Below are 23,029 nucleotides of genomic sequence, written 5' to 3'. Positions count from 1 at the left end.
GGGATTGCTCATGTGCTTAAAGTTAAGCATGTGTTAAAAATCTTTGCTGGATTGGGGCCTAAACAAATAAAGTGGGAGGAAATGCAAGAAAAGTGACTGGGTAGTAAAATGTAGCCTGCCTCCCTCTGGTTAGCACCACAGTTCTATTTACTTTCAGTTTTCCATCAGGATTTTTCAGAGAGCTCTGAGGCTTTTATTTTGGAAGTGCCCTGTAAAAAGAATTAAATGGAACTGGAGACAGACATAAGAACAAAAACGACAAGTCAGCACTTTGGCCAACAAATCCTAGCAGTGTCACTATTCAATATCACAGGTCGCAGCCCCTGTGACTGCAATATTACAGGTCACGGACCAAGGTTATACGTTTTCTTTTTGAAGGAAGAAGTGAGAGAGGAAGAGAGTAGGAGGCGGCAGGGAGAATGAAGGACGAGGCGCTGGTGGTGGCGCTGTGTTTCATATAAGGTAGCAGGCATATGAAATTACGACTTTAGAATACATCGAATAAAAGGGAGTTGAAAAATTGTCAGCATCTTACCAGTAGAGGGGGCAAAGTAATCAGAAATGGGATCAGTTGAGACTCACTGGCCTTGCTGCAGTTCTGTATCCCATACAGCAATAGATATGTGGCCATCACCACCATAACATTATTATTATTTACAGCAAGCCTGAGGTGCATGCAGAACTTGACAATCACATGGGAGACCAGGAGCAGAGTCCCTAGGTTATACTGACTTCTGTTGGCATGATCTAAGGCTAAGCAAGAAGTCCTGCTCAGGAGAGTTGTAATTGCACACTGCTCCTACAGACTCCCCTGCCTGGGGGCCTCTGCAGCCAGAAAGCGTTCCCCCAAAACTGCATCGTGCTAGTCAGGAAGAGACCACGGCCAGGATGACTCGCACCTAGCTATGCTAGTGAGAGAGAAACAAGGCCAAGAAGCAACAGTGTAAATCAGCCCAGTGCAAGAGACAAAGCAACAGGTACTGTTGAGACAATCAGTGGTGAATGTGGAAGGACACTTGGAACATGGGAAGTGAAAGGGACTGGTATTAAAGAAAGGCAGGAAGCTCTGAGTTGGAGGCAGAGACAAAGGTGTTGATCCCATTCCTGCAGAAGCCAATGGGTACGTCCACACTACCCGCCGGATCAGCGGGTAGCGATCTATCTATCAGGGATCGATTTATCGTGTTTCATCTAGACGTGATAAATCGATCCCCGAACGCGCTCCCCGTCGACTCCGGAACTCCACCAGGGCGAGAGGTGGAAGCGGAGTCGACGGGGGAGCCACGGCCATCGATCCCGCGCCGTGAGGACGGGAGGTAAGTCGATCTAAAATACGTCGACTTCAGCTACGCTATTCTCATAGCTGAAGTTGCGTATCTTAGATCGATCCCCTCCCCCTCAGTGTAGACCAGGCCAATGACACATGGAAACAGAAGGATCAGGCAGACAGGAGAGAGGAAGGGGTCAGTGGTGGACCGGCCTGGGATGGTTGGAATGCTGAAACCACTCTGACCTGCAGTTTGCTTGGCTGGGCATTATTAAAATTATTCATATACAGTGTTTTTGAAAGGTCTCTCAGAAGAGAGTATCAGAGGGGTAGCCATGTTAGTCTGAATCTGTAAAAAGTAACAGAGGGTCCTGTGGCACCTTTAAGACTATCAAAAGTATTGGGAGCATAAGCTTTCGTGGGTAAGAACCTCACTTCTTCAGATGCAAGTAATGGAAATCTCCAGAGGCAGGTATAAATCAGTATGGAGATAACGAGGTTAGTTCAATCAGGGAGGGTGAGGTGCTCTGCTAGCAGTTGAGGTGTGAACACCAAGGGAGGAGAAACTGCTTCTGTAGTTGGATAGCCATTCACAGTCTTTGTTTAATCCTGATCTGATGGTGTCAAATTTGCAAATGAACTGGAGCTCAGCAGTTTCTCTTTGGAGTCTGGTCCTGAAGTTTTTTTGCTGTAAGATGGCTACCTTTACATCTGCTATTGTGTGGCCAGGGAGGTTGAAGTGTTCTCCTACAGGTTTTTGTATATTGCCATTCCTGATATCTGACTTGTATCCATTTATCCTCTTGCGTAGTGACTGTCCAGTTTGGCCAATATACATAGCAGAGGGGCATTGCTGGCATATGATGGCATATATAACATTGGTGGACGTGCAGGTGAATGAGCCAGTGATGTTGTAGCTGATCTGGTTAGGTCCTGTGATGGTGTTGCTGGTGTAGATATGTGGGCAGAGTTGGCATCGAGGTTTGTTGCATGGGTTGGTTCCTGAGTTAGAGTTGTTATGGTGCGGTGCGTGGTTGCTGGTGAGAATATGCTTAAGGTTGGCAGGTTGTCTGTGGGCGAGGACTGGCCTGCCTCCCAAGGTCTGTGAAAGTGAGTGATCATTGTCCAGGATGGGTTGTAGATCACTGATGATGCGTTGGAGAGGTTTAAGCTGAGGACTGTAGGTGATGGCCAGTGGAGTTCTGTTGGTTTCTTTTTTGGGCCTGTCTTGTAGCAGGATACCCACACAAGGAAATAAAGAAACAAATCAACAGAGCCAGACGTGTACCCAGAAGCCTCCTGCTACAAGACAGTGCCATGGTCACACACAGAACCTGCAGAAATCTGTTATGCCCTTGTCCCCCTTAAAGTCTTTTTTGCCGTGATGCCTACAGCAAATCGATTTGACTTGTATACAAATTGCCTATTGTTGTTCCCCTTCCCCTGACTTCTGCCTGTCCTTAGAACCCGAGCACTCTGGAGCAGAGACTGTTCTTGAATCTGTGAAAAGGACCTACCCCATAGTGGGCACCGCTACAAATAATTATAATACATCAGCTATATTTTACCCCTAATATTTCACTCAAGTCAATAAGCACAGGCCATATGTCTTCTCTCTCTCTCTCTCTCTCTATATATATATATATATATATATATATATATATATATATATATATATATATATATCTTTTCCTCTTGTTGCTGATAATCAAGATTAAAGTAGAATTTGCTTTTACTGATGACCACTTTTAGTGATCATTCAATTGTACAGAACAAAACCCCCTTTCCAAAAGCCAGTTCCCAGTGGTGCCCCTTTTAAATTCTGATCTGGGAGAGGGGAGGACACAGAGTTATAAGGGTCTTTCACTTCGATTTTGTTTGATTTCTTTTTTTCCAAAGGCCCAAACAATTTCACACCTTTCCGAGTGTCACTTAGCTGCAAAGCACTTTACAGCTTGTGGGAGGTAGAACCAATTATAACCTGGCTGACCTGCCTCGGCATTAAAAGGCAAGATAGATATTTCCATTTTTTTTAATGTAACTGATGTGGGAAGTTCACTCTTCTTTTAAACTGGATGCAACTGCCACCCACGTAAACTTGAGCCGCAAATAGGATTTTTCTCTTTTATAATCTGCTTGCCTCCCCTCTGTGAGTCACTTGCTGATATCACAACCCCATCCCATGTGTGTGACAACACGTCTCTTTATCATGGTGGAATGAGATTTCCTTTATTCAGCAACTTATGTTGATATAACTTTTTCTTTACATAGTATCAAGAGATAAGGGGAGGGAGTGCAATCTAGGAGAGCATAGAAAAAAGCTAGGAGAACTGGGTTCTATTCTAAGTTTTGCTAGTGTGACTTCTTGTGTGGCCTTAAGCAACTTACGGCCATGCTCTGTGCCTCAGTTTCCCCATTTGCAAAATGAAAATGAAGCCTGCTTCACAGGGATTTTGTCAGGCTGAATTTGTTTGTAAAGTGAGAGGAGATCGTCTGATGAAAGAGGCTATAAAAAAAGTGAAGCATTCCCATCTGGTTACATTGCACAGGAATTGTGCACAGAAACCTTATAACTGGTTAAAGCTCTTGCAAGCGTTTCCCATGCACAAAAAGTCAAAATATCAAAAATATTCACACAATGAAAAGTTCTGAAAAAATTCAATTTTGAAACACTGAATGAAAAATTTCTACATTTTTGATCAAAGGAAAATGTTTCAAAATTTCAGAATTTTTTAAAAATTTTGAACTAACATTTTGAAACAAAAAAATATTTTTTTCCAAATGTTGATTCAAGCTGAAATATTTTGTTTGGACTTTCCCAATGGAAATCAAAAATTTTTGACAGCCACATTCTCTAGTGGGAAAATGTTTTGGTTGAAGAATTTCAATCAGCTCTTTCTATAGAAATTAACATAGGGACTCTTCTGCATGCTTAAGAATTTAATTCAAGTGTCTGAAGGCTTTTGAAACCTGACATCCTCCATAATCAGAAGGATGGTTTGCCTTGTGACTTCCCAGTTGGGTACCAAAGATGAGATGATGCGGGATGCTTCCTCCTTTTATGACCTTTCTTGTTTCGAAGGTTGTCAGAGAAAGGGAGATTTATTCTGACTGTTCATGGGTTACTTTTCAGTCTCATCAACCACAATATGAGGTTCTCCTTCCCCATAGGAAGGTCTGTGAATACAAACAGAGCACTAGGTGCTTTGGCCTGAGCTCACTGTTCTGTAAAGGACTGGGGAAGAGGTCAATGGGTGCACTATTCATGGTGTATATGAGGGTATAATGGCTCCTCCAGAGAACTGCCAATGGAAATGAAGCTGCATAGATTTAGCTCACATATTCCATGCTGCTGTCCAAATCCGTACAACAAAGACTGCAATGCATGTTTTTTAAGACAGCTCATAGACTCATGTAAATCATGATCATCTAGTCTGACCTCCAGCACATTGCAGGCTACTGAACCTTACACACCCAGTCCTGTAGTAGGTCCATAACCTCTGGTTGAGTTACTGAAGTTCTCACATCTTGATGTAAAGACTTTCAGTTACAGAGAATCCACCATTTACTCTAGTCCAAACCAACAAGAATCCCGTGCCCCACATTGCAGAGAAAGGCAAAAAAAATCCAGGGTCTCTGCCAATCTGACCTGAGGGAAAATTCCTTCCCAACCTCAAATATGGTGAATCATTTAGATCCTGAGCATGTGGGCGAGACCCACCAGCCAGACACCATATAACAAAGATTGCAATGAATGTTTTTAGGCAGCTCATCAGTTTATGAGTGAGACAAGCGTTTAGCCAGGCAGAATTATTTGACTGCTGATATAATGCTAATAAAATACACGGCACTCATGCTAATAGGCCTTTTTCAGCTCCAACTTCTATGTTTGTCTTTACTCATCTGCAGAGCCATTCACAGCCACTTAACCTCTGAAATTTCATCTTTTGTTATATCTTCACTAGTTCCATCTGGCAGCCTCATCTCAGGGCTTGATTTCACATACAGCACCACAGCTGCAGGTGCAGCACCTACTGAAGATGCTACCTATCCTGATGGGAGAGCTTCTCCTGTCAGTGTACATAATCCACCGCCCCGAGAGGTGGTAGCTGTGTTAACGGGAGAAGCTCTCCCATCAATATAGTGAAATCTTCATGGGGATTAGGTCGGTAAGTCTACACAAGTCTACACTACGGATCTAATTGCATCATTCAGGGGTGCGGATTTCATAGGTGCTGGAACTGCCGCATTCCTTGGCTTGAAGTGGTTTCCATCAGACACAGGGTTGACAGTTTGGTTCAATGACTCTCAGCGCCCCCACTATACAAATTGTTCCAGCGCCCCTGGGGGATTTTTCACACCCTGAGCAAGGTAGTTATATCAATATAGATCTGTAGTATAGACTTGGCCTCAATCTCCCATTCTCTCCTCTCCTCTGTCAGGCCTTCACTGGTGTCATGCCAAGATCCCCAATCCTTTTCACAATGTACCGTATATACTCGTTCATAAGCCGAATTATTTTAGTAAAAAAGGGAAGCACCAGAGAAGGGGATCTGCTTATGAACGGGTATAGAGAGGGAGAGGTGGGACACAGCCCCTCCCCCCAACAGAGGGGGCAAGGAGCGGCAGCACAGCCAGCAGAGACAGAAGGGAAGAGGCGGGGCCAGAGTCTCTCCACTTCTGGCCACGCTGCTCTCCCCCCAGCTTCCGAAGCAGCTGCAGCTCCAGGGCTGGCAGGCTGCGGTCGCGCCGTCCGCCCCGCCCACTGGAGCAGGCTGCAGCCATGCAGCCCGGTCTGGTCTGCCGGAGCAGGCTGGGGCCGCACCGCCCAGCCTGCCAGAGCAGCTCCAGCGGGCTGGGAGACTTTGTTTACTTAGGTTTACCTCTGTGCCTGTGGACGCTCGAGGTAAACAAACTGTCTCGGGCCGCCAGCGGCTTATCCTGATGGCCCGGGAGCCAAAGTTTGCTGACCCCTGAATTATAGGGTTGACTTATGAATGGGTCATAAAAAATTTCCATTTTTACTTATTCATCTTGGGGGGGTCGGCTTATAAACAAACCGGCTTATGATCGAGTATATACAGTACCTCAAAATTCCCCTTTTCTACTATGCTTGCTACAACCAGCTGACATCTGAACAGCCACCCATTTGGGGTCCTTACACCTGTTTTTCACCTCTCCTCTAGCCTGCTGCCCACACCTCCTTACACTAACATTTCCAATGCTAGATTTTTGATGAATGCTGCATTACAACACTAAATTGTATTCTCCACTCAAATCCTGTTTTGTAAATCAAGAGAAGAGTAAAAGGATATAGAAAGAGACTCTGCTGGCAACACCGAAAACCAAGGCCCTAAGGGCCAGTAGTCGTGTGCATTTAACTTGCATGGCTTTTTAATCATTTTAAGTGCTTGCTGCATCATTCATAATGGACCAGGTCTCTAGTTATTAAGCCAAGTGGCATGATAACTGGAGCACCAACGTTTCTGAACAAAAATTACTGATAATCTCCCGAGGCTATAAGAATGCAGAGGCTTTGTACATTGCAGTTTCTCACTGAGAATATCTTCTTTTCAGCAAAAAAAAAAAAGTGTTTGCTTAATTTTGTATCTTAGCATAAGGCACAGCCTGGGATTTCTTATGTTTATTGATGAACAAGCTTAATTTCTCCTTTTTGTTTGTTTTTAATGGTTTTTATTCAGTCAATGCAACAAATGAAAACAACAGAAAACATTCATCAGGTTTTTTTTTGGCTTCAATGCTATTAGTAAGCTAACAGGCTCCAGATTTTTTTTTTCCTTTCCCTGTTTCAATTCTTATCAGAGATGGTCCTGCACCAATCCCCCCACTTCAAGCACCTTTGGGAGAGTTTGGATTCAGATCTAAGTTTTGCAGTTCAGGCACATCTCTGATTTTTACACAACCCCTTACTAAAGTCTTACCTTGTAAACAGGACGTTAAGAACTCAGCACATTCTAGGGTTTATACTCAAGGTCTCTTTAAAAAGGTAATCAGAAATGAGAAGTGCTCTGGACCTATGTGGGAGTCTACACTAGATTCCAGATTCCAGCAACTGTCAGTAATGCTGCTGCTTGCACCAGTGTTAAACTACTAGTGTAAATGGGTTCAGGTGTTTTTATCACTGTGCCAAACAAATCTACTCTGAGCAGGGAGAAAAACTGCCTCAGCCTATCTACATTAGCTCTTCTCCTACTGATAGTCTGTGCTAGTCTACACAAGCTCTTATACCATTGCTAGGGCTTGCGAAATACAAATATTAATTTTGCTTAAAAAGATAAGGCAGATGTAAAAGACATGCACTCAGTAGCAGCTCACACACAACCGGGTCTGGCTGAAAAAAATTCCACATTCTCAGTTGTAACAAGTTTTTTGGTTGAAATGTTCATGAAAAAAGAGGGGCATTGTTGTCACAAAAAGTCTATCCTATTTTTCAACCAGTTCTTCACACAAGCTGAAAAGTGGCATGTGTTTTGTGGAGGGAGGGGATGTTATCACAGGCATTGGTGTCATCCCATAGTCTTTTCTCAACGTGTCACAGGATCTTTCCCTTCCTCCTGGACAGCCATCAGAGACGGGCAGGGAGGACAAGAACTGCTGTGAGGTATTCTGCTGCCCCAAGTGAACTTAACTTTCACTCAGTGCACCCCTGTCTCCTCCTAGACACAAATCATTCTCATTCAGTGGCCCTAGATAAAGACACACACTCTGGTTCAACCCACTCACGCCCCGCAGCATGTGTGAAAATGTGCTGTGATCCCATCATTGCATCTGTCCTGTGCTCTACCCCAACTCCAATGGGGTCTATACTACAGTCGGATCGAAGCTCCGGCAACCGATGCACCAGGGCTCGATTTAGTGGGTCTAGTGAAGACCTGCCAAATCGACCGCAGATCTCTCTCTGGTTGACCCCAGTACTCCACCCCAAACGAGAAGAGTAAAGTAAGTCAACGGGAGTGTGTGTCCCATCGACCCAGCGCCATGTAGACACCACAGTAAGTCGACCTAAGCTACGTTGACTCCAGCTACATAATTCACATAGCTGGAGTAACGTAACTTAGGTTGACTTACCATGGTAGTGCAGACATAGCCGGAGTAGAATTTTGAGCAGGAGAAGACAGAACCTGTGACTGTTCTTTAAGGACCTCGTCTGAGACATTCTCTTTTCCTCTTGAGTATTCCCTGAATCCATGCGCTGGTTTACTTAAAAGACAATAAAGCAGCAATGATTAAAAAAAAAAACCCCTTAAAAACCTGACATTAAAAAGTGCTATAAGGTGGAAGGTGCTTTCATTATGACCAAATTTGAAGCTCTTTTTATCCAATGTATCTGGAAGTCTGCAGTCACATGCACTGCTCAGGGTGCTGTTACAAGAACATGCATAATTGTCTTTATTCTTAAAGTTAATAGAAATGGAGGAACAGCAAATGGTCAGTCAATTTAAAAATCCCTTGATGGTACTGGAGTTTTATCTCTTTCTGATTAACATAAAATTTGCAAACTTTGTTTTGCTAGTGCTAAGGGAAAAGCTGTGTAATGCTAAATCAGCAACCTTTTTCATCATGAATATTGAAATAGTGCCATGAAAGTATATAAAAACCCTGCAGAGCTTCAGTTAAGGTAGAATTATGTTTATTGTGTAATCGTTAATTATTGATTAATTCAGAGACATCTATCCGGAACTGTATTTTTTTTTTTAATTGGGTTGTTCATAATGTCCATAACACTCAACGGGAAGTTTTAATGTCATCCAGCATTACAAAGAAATCTTTAAAATGTATTTGAAAACACGTTAATACATTCCCATTCCAGGCAGCTGCTGAACAACTGCTAAACCAGATGCTGCAGAATGAACTGAGTCCCGAAAAGCACAGACATTGCAAAAAGCAGAACCTAAATGGCAGCATTCTCAATTGGATGTAATGGGCTTCACCTGAACCAACATAGCAAACCACTGGACTTTGTCTCGGATGGCTTTCACAGTCATCTTAACACTTTAATACAGAACATTTGCTATCGAATCCATTTCTAGCTGATGTTTCCTAGTAACAAGAGCATTACTTGCCAGGGGAAATAATAAGTATCAGCAAAGCAAAAACAACCAACCGCTAACTGTGTCTTATTCACCGTGTATATTACCCATCACTGTAGAATTTAGGCTCTTCTGTGTCTGAAAGTTTAACTGATTGTAGAGCTGAATTTCCCAATCTTAGGACTGATAATGTATTATTAAAAAGGGGGTTAATGTGTTGTTATATTCTCTCCTGGGTACTCAATTGGGGAGTGTGGTCACAAATGGGTCGAGAGGGTTTGTGACCATCTTCCCTTTCCTTATGGCGAGAAGAGAAGAGATTCTGTAACAGGGCAGTCACCTGCTGAGAGCTCCCTCATGGCCAGCAGGAGCTCTGCAGTACCCTGCCTCAGTCTTCCTCCTCTTCAGGACTCTTTAATAAACTCCACACAGGCTTTCTTGCTGCTAATACCCCTGCCAGGACCGGTTTAATAACATCAATAATTCAAAACAAATTATTGATGTTTTTGGGAGGGAGGGATAGCTCAGTGGTTTGAGCATTGGCCTGCTAAACCCAGGGTTGTGAGTTCAGTCCTTGAGGGGGCCACTTAGGGATCTGGGGCAAAATCAGTACTTGGTCCTGCTAGTGAAGGCAGGGGGCTAGACTCGATGACCTTTCAAGGTCCCTTCCAGTTCTAGGAGATGGGATATCTCCATTAAAAAAAAAAAAAATCCTCAAAGTCCCCAAATGAAATTCATCACTAAAGCTCATATACAGCTCAGGTGAGACCTTTTCTGTCCCAGTCTGCTCTGTATTGAGCACTCAATAGGCTGGTTTCCCTGGAGTACTGTTCTCCTGTAGAGCCTGGTTCAGGACCTCCCAAAGGAGGCGGCCCCTGCGGTTCCTCCCCCAGACTGATCTCTCTCAGCACTTGTCTAAGGCCTAGGTGTCCTTTAACGAGTCAGCTGACTCCCTTAGTCCCATCTCCTCACGCTGGGAAGCAGCTAATTAATTGGGAAGCAGCTAATTAATTAGGGCATAGGTAGAGTTGGCCCCATCTCCCCTTAAAGGAGCCACTCATCCTGTGACAAATTCCCAAAGCATTTTTCTCTTGCAAGATGGGGTCAGTTGTGAATCACCGCCCCTTTAGATCATCTCGCATTGCTTACAAAAGCCGTTGGAAAAGAAATGAGAGTTGGAGGCGCCAAGCGTCAATGTGGTCCCCCTGCAGGGCATATGACACCCCATGCTCGAGCCAACGGGCCAAATTCTGCCTTAATGTACTGCTCATGCAACCCCACTGGCCCCTGCAGTGGTCAGAAGCTGGCCCAGTAGCCTTAGAACAATGGGCTATGTGAGTACAGACCCAAGAGTGGGAATCTCCCTCGCTCTGGAGAACACTGAACTGCAAACACATCCTGTTAAAGGAAGTTCTGTCTCTATCTTCTTTATCCATCCTCCTCCCCTAAAGGAAAAATGAACCCCAAAGGCCTCCATATACCTATCTCCTAGAACTGGAAGGGACCCTGAAAGGTCATTGAGTCCAGGCCCCTGCCTTCACTAGCAGGACCAAGTACTGATTTTTGCCCCAGTTCCCTAAGTGGCCCCCTCAAGGATTGAACTCATAACCCTGGGTTTAGCAGGCCACTGCTCAAGCCACTGAGCTATCCCTCCCCCCTCCATAGGATGTGCCACCTGACCAATAACAAAGCAAGGTTTAAACAGCCCCTTCCCCTGCTGCACTGACAGGGTGTCTTTCTGCAATGATCAATTCGCACAGTCAGTAATTAACAGAGATGTTGCCCTAAGTACTGTAAACCGAGAGGCTCTCACCCTGGGAATAGTGATGTCAAAGTGATGTCCAGAGAATGCCCTGGTAGATACCCAGTTCAGGTACCTCGTGAGAGACTGTTAAGAATGATTAAAGTGAATGCGAAACACTGGGCCTGGCTCTCCTTACTTAGACTGGTGTAAAAGAGGAATAACTCCATTCATGCTCCTGGAGTTACACCACTGTAAAACTGGTGTAAAGAAAAGGAGAATCAGTGCCACTCATTGCATGCAGCACTGCTGTCTGCCTGAGGGCTTCTTAGAACAAATGTTATTCAGACAGGGGTGTCCCTTTTTACCAAAACTCTATCATGTCTGGTTTTATTGCTATCGTGTTTCTAAGGAAGAAAGCATAAACGTCACTCACCTGAGGTCCAGGCAAGCCATCGAGTCCCGGGAGACCAACTTCACCCTTCTTGCCCTGTGCAGTCAAGAGAAAATCAGACATTACAAACCAGCAGCAGAGACTGCTTCTCACTTAGTCCAGAATTTCTCTTTGAAACACACATGGACCAGCAAAGTGCAAATGTTAACCGTACGGAACAGTTAGAATTCACAGGCCAGATTCTGCCCAGGGTTTCTGCACACAACTCCCAATGACTCCCCTGAGTCTGTAAAATTCTAAATTGTGCTAATATTGCACTTCCAAATTGAGATCTACTCTGGAAAACAGGACAGCGTCACAACAGAGCTGGAGTACTAGGAAGCCGGTGATATGGTTGAGGTCTGTCTGTAAGCAGATGTAATTAAAATTCAGGCCCATAACATGAAGATAGGAAAGACTGGTTTATGCTCATGTTCAACCAGTGATCGTTGATGATGCGCTGGAGAGGTTTTAGCTGGGGGCTGTATGTGATGGCCAGTGGTGTTCTGTGATTTTCAACAATTTTCAATAACAATTCCGTTATTTTCAACAATTTTCAATATTTCTAAAACCTATCCTGGAAAATGATCCCCCACTCTCACAGGCCTTGGGAGACAGGCCAATCCTCGCTTGCAGACAGCCCCCCAACCTGAAGCAAATACTCACCAACAACTACACACCACACCACAGAAACACTAACCCAGGAACCAATCCCTGTAACAAACCCCGTTGCCTTCTTTGTCCCCATATCTACTCTAGCGACATCATCATAGGACCCAACACACCAGCCACACCATCAGGGGCTCATTCACCTGCACATCTACTAATGTGATATATGCCATCATGTGCCAGCAATGCCATGTACATTGGCCAAACCGGACAGTCTCTATGTAAAAGGATAAATGGACACAAATCAGACATCAGGAATGGTAACATACAAAAGCCAATAGGAGAACACTTCAATTTCCTGGGACACTCAATAACAGATTTAAAAGTAGCCATCCTTCAAGAAAAAAACCCTTCAAAAACAGACTTCAAAGAGAAACTGCAGAACTACATTTCATTTGCAAACTTAGCACCATCAATTTGGGCTTGAATAGGGACTGGGAGTGGCTGGCTCACTACAAAAGCAATTTTCCCTCTCTTAGTATTGACACCTCCTCCTCAATTATTGGGAGTGGACCACATCCACTTTGACTGAATTGGCCCTGTCAACATTGGTTCTCCACTTGTAAGGTAACTCCCTTCTCTTCGTGTGCCAATATATATTATGCCTGTATCTGCAATTTTCACTCCATGCATCTGAAGAAGTGGGTTTTTTACCCACGAAAGCTTATGCCCAAATAAATCAGTTAGTCTTTAAGGTGTCACCAGACTCCTCGTTGTTTTCACAGTTAAATAGAAAGCTGACCTGTGAAAGGCTAAGATCTGTTTACACAAACACATTTTATTGATACAGTAGGTTCTTAGCCAAAATTTCCCCTCTTCCCACTGTTTTGCAAAGAGTTATGTGCCAGCTGTCTGCTCTCTCATCTTAGAGGCGGTTGCATTTCAGCACCTCTGCGTCTCTGTAATTTGTAAAGAACTTTAAGAGCCTCTGAGATGAAAGGTACTATAGAAAAGTAAAATATACTCTTATTTTCTTGGTACCAAACGCCTCACCAGCTTCATAAACCAAAAGAGCCCTCTAGCATGACTGCCTGTTACAAAAAACAAATTGTTTAACAATAGACTCATATGTTTAATATAATTTTACTGGTCTTCCCTCGTCAGACGTGTGTAACTGTCACAAAGCTGTCTAAACTGCTCCCACTGGGTTTCCCTGACTGCTGCCTTTAAAATGCTTGTTCTCAATTTTGGCGAACATGCAGGTGAGTGAGTAGGGGAAGGGAATGTTGCTGCAAGAAAACTAAGGTGAAGTTTATACATTTCACCAGCAGAATTGATACTCTACTGCACATCTGTCTTGCTCACACAAACACATGCACACACACAGAGACAGACGTGCTCATCCAGTTATGGATATAGACCTATAAAAGTAAAACACACAAGTCCACATCTGGATTTTTTCCCTATGTAGTCAGTTCCAGGTATCCTAGGAAAGCTGAATTCACCCTTTCCTTTGCTAGTACATGTTGTGCACATAAAAAGTTCACTCCAGTATTAGAGAGCTTACTAGTTCCAGTGCTAGTCCCTATACTTAATAAGAAGGGAGACAGCACTAAACTGGTAACAATTCTAGAACTGGAATTCTAGAACTGGTAACAATTCTAGAATTGCCAAACTCGATGTCCCAGAAAAGCAATTTACTGTTTTTTAATGTCTATGCTCCTGTTAATGAAAAAGTTTTGCTTCTGGGAGGAAGTAACAGACACCACAAACTAGTATCATGCAATGGCATCCAATGAGACCCCTAGATTCCCCTATGTGGAGATCTATGGAAACATCTGGATACTCCAGAGACACATAAGGTGTTTCCAGTCAAGGTTGGCCTGGTCCCCAAGAGGCAGATCTGGCCGATCCCTCTGCAGGCCCAGACGGCCCTCTGCAGAGGAACCCAGGAGGCTCCACCATGGAAGGGAAGTCGGATGCAGGAACTGGAGTGTGCACATGTGAGGGGTGCACCATATACTCATTTTGGAATCCAGCTGTACCAGGTCTTGGGGCACACTGATGAACAATGGAAATCTGGTGTGTGGTCCAAAGGGGAGGTGGGTGTGGAGAAAGGATAGCTGAGGTATTGGATTACATTCAGGACATTTGGAGTCTTGTCTCAGCCCTGCCACAGACTTCCTGTGTGACCTCAGGCAAGTCACTTAAAACATTTAGTGCTTCGGTTTCCCATCTGTAAAATGAGGGAAATAATCTCTGCATCACAGCACTGTTGTGCATATAAACCCATCAATAGCTGGGAGACGGACAGATGCTATGGCAAGGGGGGCGGGGCATATAAGCACCTAAGAGAGAAAGAAGTTCTCTTTCTATTCTTACAGCTCATCCAAAATGTGATTAAATAAATGTCATGTGCTGAGTGGTGTGATTTCTTTTATGGATGTATCCCATGATGATCCCATGCTTTGTGCATGTGACTGTGTTGCAGAGTTTACAGTGGAGAGAGAGATTCAGGTGTTTCCTGGTGTAATAATCTCTTTTGCTTGAGTCAAATTCTGTCCAGGGAGGGACACATGTGGTTCTCAAGGACTTGAATGGCAGGACAGCAGGTGGAAATGTGCCAGAATGAGAGTTTTCAGGGAAATTTGTCTATATTTTGAATTTTAATAGGGGGGAACATGAAAAAAAGAGAATTTTTTCAGTTTTTTCACCTACTCTATTAATTGAGGTCGGTGAGTCTGAGGGCAGAATCAGGATCTTTGCTTATTTTTCTCTTAATAAAAATAAATACTGTCAAACGACCAAAAATGAAGGAAGCAACTGACAAAGTGATTAGTAGGCCCTGCTATGACAGAAGGCGTTAATGCAGCCAGCTGTCCCACACCAGAGAAATATGTTATGCTAGCCATTCAAATATGTGTCTTATGTTTTTTCCTCTCATTGTTCCCTGCACTTCCAATATTCCATAATATCGTATTCAACCAGCCATTGGCCAGGCCGATTGCTTCTGAACACCTGGAGTTTTAACCTGCAGCAGCCACATCACAAAGAGAATCAACTATTGTAGTCCAAATAGCAATGTTCATTTCACCATCTGGCAGAAAGGAAGCAAGTATAGAAGGTGCTTATAAAAAAAACCCAGTAACAAAATATTAATGCAGAAAGACGGGATTAGTGCTTAACAATGGCTCCCAGGCTGGCTCTTCCTTCCCATACAATGTAAAATTACAGCAGTGTGATTTTCATTTTCAGCAATAATGAAGTACAGTGAATGTGGATGCAATAAGTCTGGTTCCAAATGGATCAAACAAATTGCACAGCCCAGCACAGCAATGAAAGCTTTAAATTACATGTCACATCGTATGCCTGTCTCCACAATGGATCTGCCAATTTACAGTCAAGGAGTGCTGAGATAAGTACGGCATGTAGCCAGATGCTAGGGAAGTGTACAGGATTATACACAATAGGGATACTTTAGCCAAACAAACTGCTCAACCTCAATTTCCTATGAATATTAGCCCACATTAAAAAATGTGGACTTAACACCTTTGGTCCAGCTCTTGATGTAATTTGGATATTCCCCTGCCTTTACCATCCATCTGGCCCGTTATGTTTTAATTGGGCTAGATCATTATGGCTGAGTCTAGCTTCCGGAATGCAATCCCATCTGAGATACTAGGTCCACTTTGGTGGCTAGCCCAAGCCACTACCTGTGTCACCATAGCCACACTGCTATTTTTGACACACTAGCTCAATCAAAGCTAGTCTGTTTTTAATGAAATAAACATTACTGGGAATTGTGTGATTATGGCAGAGTTTAATTTCCCAGATATAGATTGGAGGACAAGTAGTACTAATAATGGTAGGGCCCAGATTTCCCTGGATGTGGTAGCTGACAGATTTCTTCACCAAACCAACAAGAGGGGATGACATTTTAGATTTGGTATTGGTGAGTAGTGAGGACCTCATAGAACTGGTTGTACGGGACAACCTTGGTTCAAGTGATTGTGAGTTAATTCAGTTTAAACTAAATAGAACAATAAACAAAAACAGGTCTGCAACTAGGGTCGTTGATTTCAAAGGGGCAAACTTAAAACAAAATTAGGGAATTAGTTAGGGAAGTGGACTAGACTGAAGAACTCAAGAAACTGAATGTGGAGAAGAGTTGGAATTACTTTAAGTTAAAGTTGCAAAAACTACCTGAAGCCTGCATCCCAAGCAAAGGGGAAAAACTCATAGGGAATGGTTGCAGACCAAGCTGGATGAGCAAGCATCTCAAACAGGTTATTAAGAGAAAGCAGAAAGCCGACAAGGAGTGGAAGATGGGATAGATCAGCAATGAAAGCTACCTCTTGGACATCAGAAAGTGTAGGGGAAAGGTGAGAACTGCAAAAAGCCAAGCAGAGTTGGGCCTTGCAAAGGAAATTAAAACTAATAGTAAAAGGCTCTATAGCCATATAAATAAAAAGAAAACAAGGAAAGATGTGGGACTGCTAAGCACTGATGGCATGATCCAATACCTAAATGAATACTTTGCCTCAGTTTTTAATAAGGGCAATGAAGACCTTAGAGGCATTGGCAGGGTGGCTGATGGAAATGAGAATATGAAAGTAGAAATTACCACATCCAAGATGGAAGTCAAACTCAAACAGCTGAATGGAACCAAATCAGGGGGCCCAGATAATCTCCATCCAAGGATGTTAAAGGAACTGGCACATGAAATTGCAAGCCCAATAGCAAGATCTTTTAATGAATCCATAAACTCACGGGTTTTACCCTATGACTAGAGAATTGCCAATAGAGTACCTATTTCTAAGAAAGGGGAAAGAAGTGATGCAGGAAACTAAAGGCTCATTAGGTTGTCTTCAACTGTATGTAAGGTCTTGGAAAAAACTGTGAAAGAGAAAGTGTTTAAGGACATAGAGGTAACTGGTAATTGAGATAAAATACAACATGATTTTCCAAAAGGTAGATCATGCCAGTCCAACCTGATCTTTCTTTGAGAAGATAACTGATTTTTTAGACAAAGGAAATGCAGATCTAATCTACCTGGATTTTAGTAAGGCATTTGATACAGTCCCACATGGGAAAATATTAGTTATATTGGAGAAGATGGGGATTAATATGAGAGTTGAAAAGTGGATAAGGAACTGGTTAAAGGGGAGACTACAATGAGTCATACTGAAAGGTGAACTGTCAGGCTGAAGGGACATTTTTAGTGGCGTTCCTCAGGGATCGGTGTTGGGACCAATCTTACCTAACATTTTCATTAATGACCTTGGCACAAAAAGTGGGAGTGTGCTAATAAAATTTGCAGATGGTACAAAGTTGAGTGGTACTGCCAACACCGACAAGGACCAGAATATCATACAAGAGGATCTGGATAACTTTGAAAACTGGAGTAATAGAAATGGGATGAAATTTAATAGTGCCAAGTGCAAGGTCATGCACTTAGGGACTAATAACAAGAACTTTTGCTCTAAACCGGGGACTTAAATCAGTTAGACGCAACAAAGGAAGAGAAAGATCTGGGTGTATTGGTTGATCATAGGATGACTATGAGCCACCAATGCAATGAGATTGTGAAAAAGGCTAATTCAATCCTAGGATGCATCAGGCGAGGTATTTCCAGTAGAGAAAAGGAAGCGTTATTACCATTACACAAGGCACTGATAAGACCTCATCCAGAATACTGTGTGCAATTCTGGTGTCCCATGTTTAACAAAGCTGAATTCAAACTGGAACAGGTGCAGAGAAGGGCTCTTAGGATGATCTGAGGAATGGAGAACCTACTTTCTGAGAGGAGACTCAAGAAGCTTGGCTTGTTTAGCCTAACCAAACGAATGCTGAGGGGTGATCTGGCTGCTTTCTATCAATACATCAGAGGGATAAACAGCAGGGAGGGAGAGGAGTTATTTAAGTTAAGTGCCAATGTGGACACAAGAACAAATGGCTATAAACTGGCCATCAACAAGTTTAGGCTTGAAATTAGACAAAGATTTCTAACCATCAGAGGAGTGAAGTTCTGGAACAGCCTTCCAAAGGGAGCAGTGGGGGCAAAAAACCTAACTGGCTTCAAGACTGAGCTTGATAAGTTTACGGAAGGGATGGTATGAGACTGCCTATAATGGCATGTAGCCAATCTGTGACTGATAGGGGGCAATTATCCCCAATGGTGGGTAATGGGACACAAGATGGGGAAGGCTCTGAGTTACTACAGAGAACTCTTTCCCAGGTGTCTGGCTGTTGGATCCTGAGCATTTTGGCAAGATCCAACTGACCGCCATATTTGGAGTTAGGAAGGAATTTTCCTTCAGGGCAGAGTGGCAGAGACCCTGGAGGTCTTTCACCTTACTCTGCAGCATGAGATATGGGTCACTTGCAGGTTTAAACTAGTGTAAATGGTGTATTCTCTGTAACTTGAAGTTTTTAAATCATGATTAGAGGACGCCAGTGATTTTACTCCTGGGGGAATTCTATGCTACTGTGCATACCCAGAATTCATGTCTCCCACAGATTTTTTTTCCCCTGCAGAAAACAGATTCTGCCATGGAGGTGCTGCAATTATACCTTTCCCCCACCTAGGGCTGCTGTGGTGCCAGAAGAGAGGGCAGCCGGCTCTGTGCTGGAGGAGCCAGCCACAGAGAGAGACAGGGGGCAGTGGCTGCCTTCCTAACCAGTGCCCTGTCTGTGGGGCCAGGTGAAGAGACACAGGATATGGGGGAGTCAGGCAGAGCAGGGCACATGGGGCTGCTGGCGGGGTCACAGACTGGGGTTTAGAAGGGCTAGTGGGGGGGACAGACTGGGGCAGGGGCACAGGAGCTAGAGGGATGATAGCATTGAGCTGAGGGCTGAATGGGAGTGGGGATGCAGGGCCACATGGGGACCGTGGGGAGGAGGAGTGGCTGAGTGGGGTTGCGGGGACACATCGGGGTAGGAGGGTTGGCTGAGTGGGAGTTCAGGTGCACATGTGGATGCAGGGACACATTGGGACAGGGGCAGATGTGCCTGACTGAATGGGAGAGACTAGGGGCAGTCAGGGTCTGCATGGGGAAGGCTCCCCAACTACATAAAATCTTCTCCCACCCCAAAAAAACCTGTTTCATACTTCTCCCACCCACACCCAACAATCCTCCAGGTTCACTCCCAGGCCCCCTCACAGCAATTACTTCCCTCTCCCTCAGCTTCTCTCTTACTCCTGACTCCCCTACTACGCCTTTGCACTGCTTCTGAGGGGTGTGGGAATATAGTTCTGTATTGTAGTTTAAATGAATTATTACTCAAAGTTCTGTATTAATTTGGCTATTAATTTGTCAAAAACATTTCCTGAATCTTTTGTTGTCTGTATTGTTACAAACATACTTGCTGACAGGTATTTTGAAATAAATTACCAAAATAATTGAAACGGGCATGGTTACATTGTGTTATTTTGACAAAGAAAATATGCAGAATTTTAAAATATTGTGTGCAAAAGTTTTATTTTTTTGTGCAGAATTTTTAATTTTTTGGCACAGAATTCCCCGAGGAGTAAGTAACTCAGCCAGAGGTTAGGGGTCTATTACAAGAGTGAGTGGGCAAGGTTCCGTGGCCTGCAATGTGCAGGAAGTCAGACTAGATGATCATGATGGTGCCTTCTGGTTTTAAAGACTAAGAGTCTATGTGTATACCTACCCAATCTGGGAATTACCCCCACCCAGCTGCAGTATAGATATCGCCTATAGGTGAAATTCACCACTGCGCTTTGGGCCAGCACAAACCCAGTGCCCCACTTAAGTCTCACTTAAACCCTCAGATAAGGCTCTAGGGTTGCATAGACCTTGTGTTGGTCTTCTGCAGAGATTATCACTTCAAAAGTTTTTTTTTTTTTTTTTTTTTTTCCCCCTCCTCTCTTACTTAATTGGCCTCTCAGACTTGGTAAGACAACTCCCACCTGTTCATGCTCTCTGTATGTGTGTATATATATCTCCTCAATATATGTTTCACTCTATATGCATCCGAAGAAGTGGGTTGTAGCCCACGAAAGCTTATGCTCTAATAAATTTGTTAGTCTCTAAGGTGCCACAAGTACTCCTGTTATTGCAGAGAGATGGATTTGAGAGCTTTAAAGACTGCTGAGCATGCTGCCTAGGAACCCACTCCTCTGCAGACAAAATGACTCAGGAAGCCTCCATTGAAGTGCTACAGCTCCACTCCTCCCCAAGCCTGGCTCAGGGCGTGGGTGGGGAATAAGTAGATGCTTGCCTTGCAATTATAAATATATAGGAGATGTTCTATATCCATACAGATGATAGGGTAGGCTAATTTGTGGCTGCTACCAGTGGTGCGAAAGGAGCCTGTCCTTCCCTCATGTACTCTGTGCCTTTCAAAATGAGACCTCCCTTAAAGCAACATATAATTATAGAGGCAGAAAGGCAGGGAGACCAGTTTCCCTCATTGCGGGGGAAAGGTTTGGCCATTCACAGTTTAGTCAAAATCAAACAACAACAGAGCTGCTCTGCAATGTAACAGCCAGGCGGGAAAGCAATGAAGACACTCACCAGGAGAAATTATACCTATGAGAGGAAAGCTCAGCGAAATGTCACATCGCCTATTAATACAGAAGACATAACCACCAATTATGCTCTGTTCAGAGCAAGACTCAGCTAAGTGTATATCAGCGTGTATCCTTTGACTACGTAAGAGGGTATGTTATTTGCCTTGATCAGCAACTTGAAATAATGGCACAGTTAAAAATATGTGTTTTATTGAGAATGAATATATTTACCTTGCTGGCAATTACAGTTTTGCTCTTGATTTAATCTAGATGCTCAATCACATTATTGCTCTTTTTGTTCATTTGCCTACATTTCTATTCCTGTGCTGTTTGTTTCACTTGCCTTGGCAAGGAGGGAGACTGTCATTTGCATGGTCCACGCGCCCACACAGAGCACAAGGTAGTCAAGTAAGGAAAGAGGATTAGGGAAGCATGGGGGAATTTGGGGCTATGGATTAGTGGGGGGAGAATTCTAACAGATATCGCAGCACAAGGCTATTTTCCAACTCATCGTACAACAAAGCTTAAGCCTTGGGACACCTGGTTAATTCCAGATAGCCAGATTCACTTTTAGAGTAGCCATTGTCTTAAACCAGAGACGGGTTTGGCCCCGGGGATATATGTAGCACTCATATATTAAGATATATATGGTACCAGAAATGTGGACTATTTTTTGGGCAAAGAACTGGATGGAATGCCATTGCTATATTTTCCTATGGCCTGTACTTTTAAGGTTTGGAACGGGATATAGCTCAGGGGAGCAGGGTAAAGTCAAAATAGAGTCTGGTGCTTCTAGGAGACGCTCCAGAAGTGGGGCTTTTGTTTGATTCTGACAAAACTTTTAATAAAATGCTCCAGTTTAAAACAGCGGACTGATCTGAGTGTAACATACAATACAGTGGGGATCCGCCAGTTTGTGGAGCCGCTGACGGGGACTCTGGGACAGAGACGAATGAGGGTTTCTGGCCACTGGGAAGCACAACAGCTTGGGATTGGGTCTTTCCAAATGTGCTGCCGCCTGACCCTAAGTTGTTGTTCAAACCCCCTTGCTCCCATGGTCTGCTTTCCTGACAAGACCCATCTCTCTCTGCTGCTAGTTACAGATTACTCCCTCCAGCTGAAACCAGCCGGGTGGAGGTGATTCACATCAGGAGGACTGTTCAGAGAAATGGGTAGTCAACTGATGCAGTCCACCCATTTTAAGCTATGATCAGGGAGGAATGGGGACAAGGTGGGCATTAGGGAGTTGTGAAGATTCTCCTCTGGTGCAAAAGGGAAGAACCGATAAGGGGAAGGGAAAGGAGAGTCTGGTTCCAGCCCCCCCACCCCCATTTAGAATACTGAGCTGAGAATACAGCTGTCCTCAGCATTCTAAGGGTTAAAGCCTGAGAGACTCATCTGACCCATGTCAGTTCAACATGTGGATGAACATCGTGTTAATTATTGGATTAGCTCAATGGTCTGGGTGGAAATCCAAGCTTGCTTTTACCAGCTGTGCTGGAGGAAGTCTAATGCACTAAACCTGATACTGAAAGTTAGGGTTCAACAGAAACAGCATTACTATAGTCTGAAGCAAAATCACCAGGGAAGAGCTGCCATTAGAGAAGTCCACCCATAGTGTATACACAGTTCCTTCCTGCTGCTTTCTCTTCCTCTCAACACTCAGGGGATTGGCCCTCACAACTCAGGGTACCTCTGGGCAATGGTATGTTACAACACAACAAAAGCAAGGTGTGCAGCGTATCATGTCCCAGATCAGGTTTCCAACCTCCAGGCATGCTAGCTAGAACACAACTCTAAACTTCAGCAGCTCTTTGTTGTGTTCAGAATATGCTCCTAGCTCAACGGGCCCTGATTCCCATTGGGGTCTGTGGGCTATACTGTAATGTAACTATTAAATGACAATTATTGTATGCAGTGTTGCTGTAGTCAGTCCCAGGATATTAGAGAGACAAGGTGGGTGAGGGAATATCTTTTTTTAGACCAACTTCTGTTGGTGAGAGAGACACGCTTTTGAGTTTACACAGAGCTCTTCTTCAAGCCTGAGGAAGGTTCTGAGACCTGAAGAAGAGCTCTATGTAGCTCGAAAGCTTGTCTCTCTCACCAACAGAAGGTGGTCCAATAAAAGACCAACTTTCTAACAATAGTTATTGTTTTATATTAGACCTACTACAACTCACAGCATCACAATCCATTTGTAAAGAACCACAGAGGGTATACAGAACTCTTCATGTTGCTGTGACTTCCGAGATGAAGATCCAACAGAGGTGGGCATGTGTAAAGCCCATTGGAACAAGACAGCTAAATTAAGGTTACAGAGGATGTCACATAGAATCCATAAGAACATGTTACATGCCTGAAACATGACACAATCCAATCCCGAGCTTCGCAA

At 43.8% G+C, this 23,029-nt stretch overlaps 1 protein-coding gene across 1 annotated transcript in view; it reads right to left on the bottom strand.

Annotated features, from left to right (window-relative positions):
- COL22A1 (collagen type XXII alpha 1 chain) overlaps positions 1–23,029 on the bottom strand; it is a 271,823-nt gene that overhangs the window by 83,133 nt on the left and 165,661 nt on the right. Inside the window, exon 23 of the mRNA XM_065397620.1 lies at positions 11,496–11,549. Coding sequence (XP_065253692.1) covers positions 11,496–11,549 — 54 coding nt within the window. The remainder of the gene's footprint in view (positions 1–11,495; positions 11,550–23,029) is intronic.

Source organism: Emys orbicularis, chromosome 2 (genome assembly GCF_028017835.1).
Source record: "Emys orbicularis isolate rEmyOrb1 chromosome 2, rEmyOrb1.hap1, whole genome shotgun sequence".
NCBI lineage: Eukaryota > Metazoa > Chordata > Testudines > Emydidae > Emys > Emys orbicularis.
Note: the sequence above shows the minus strand (reverse complement) of the source record. Positions and strands in the feature narration are given on the sequence as shown.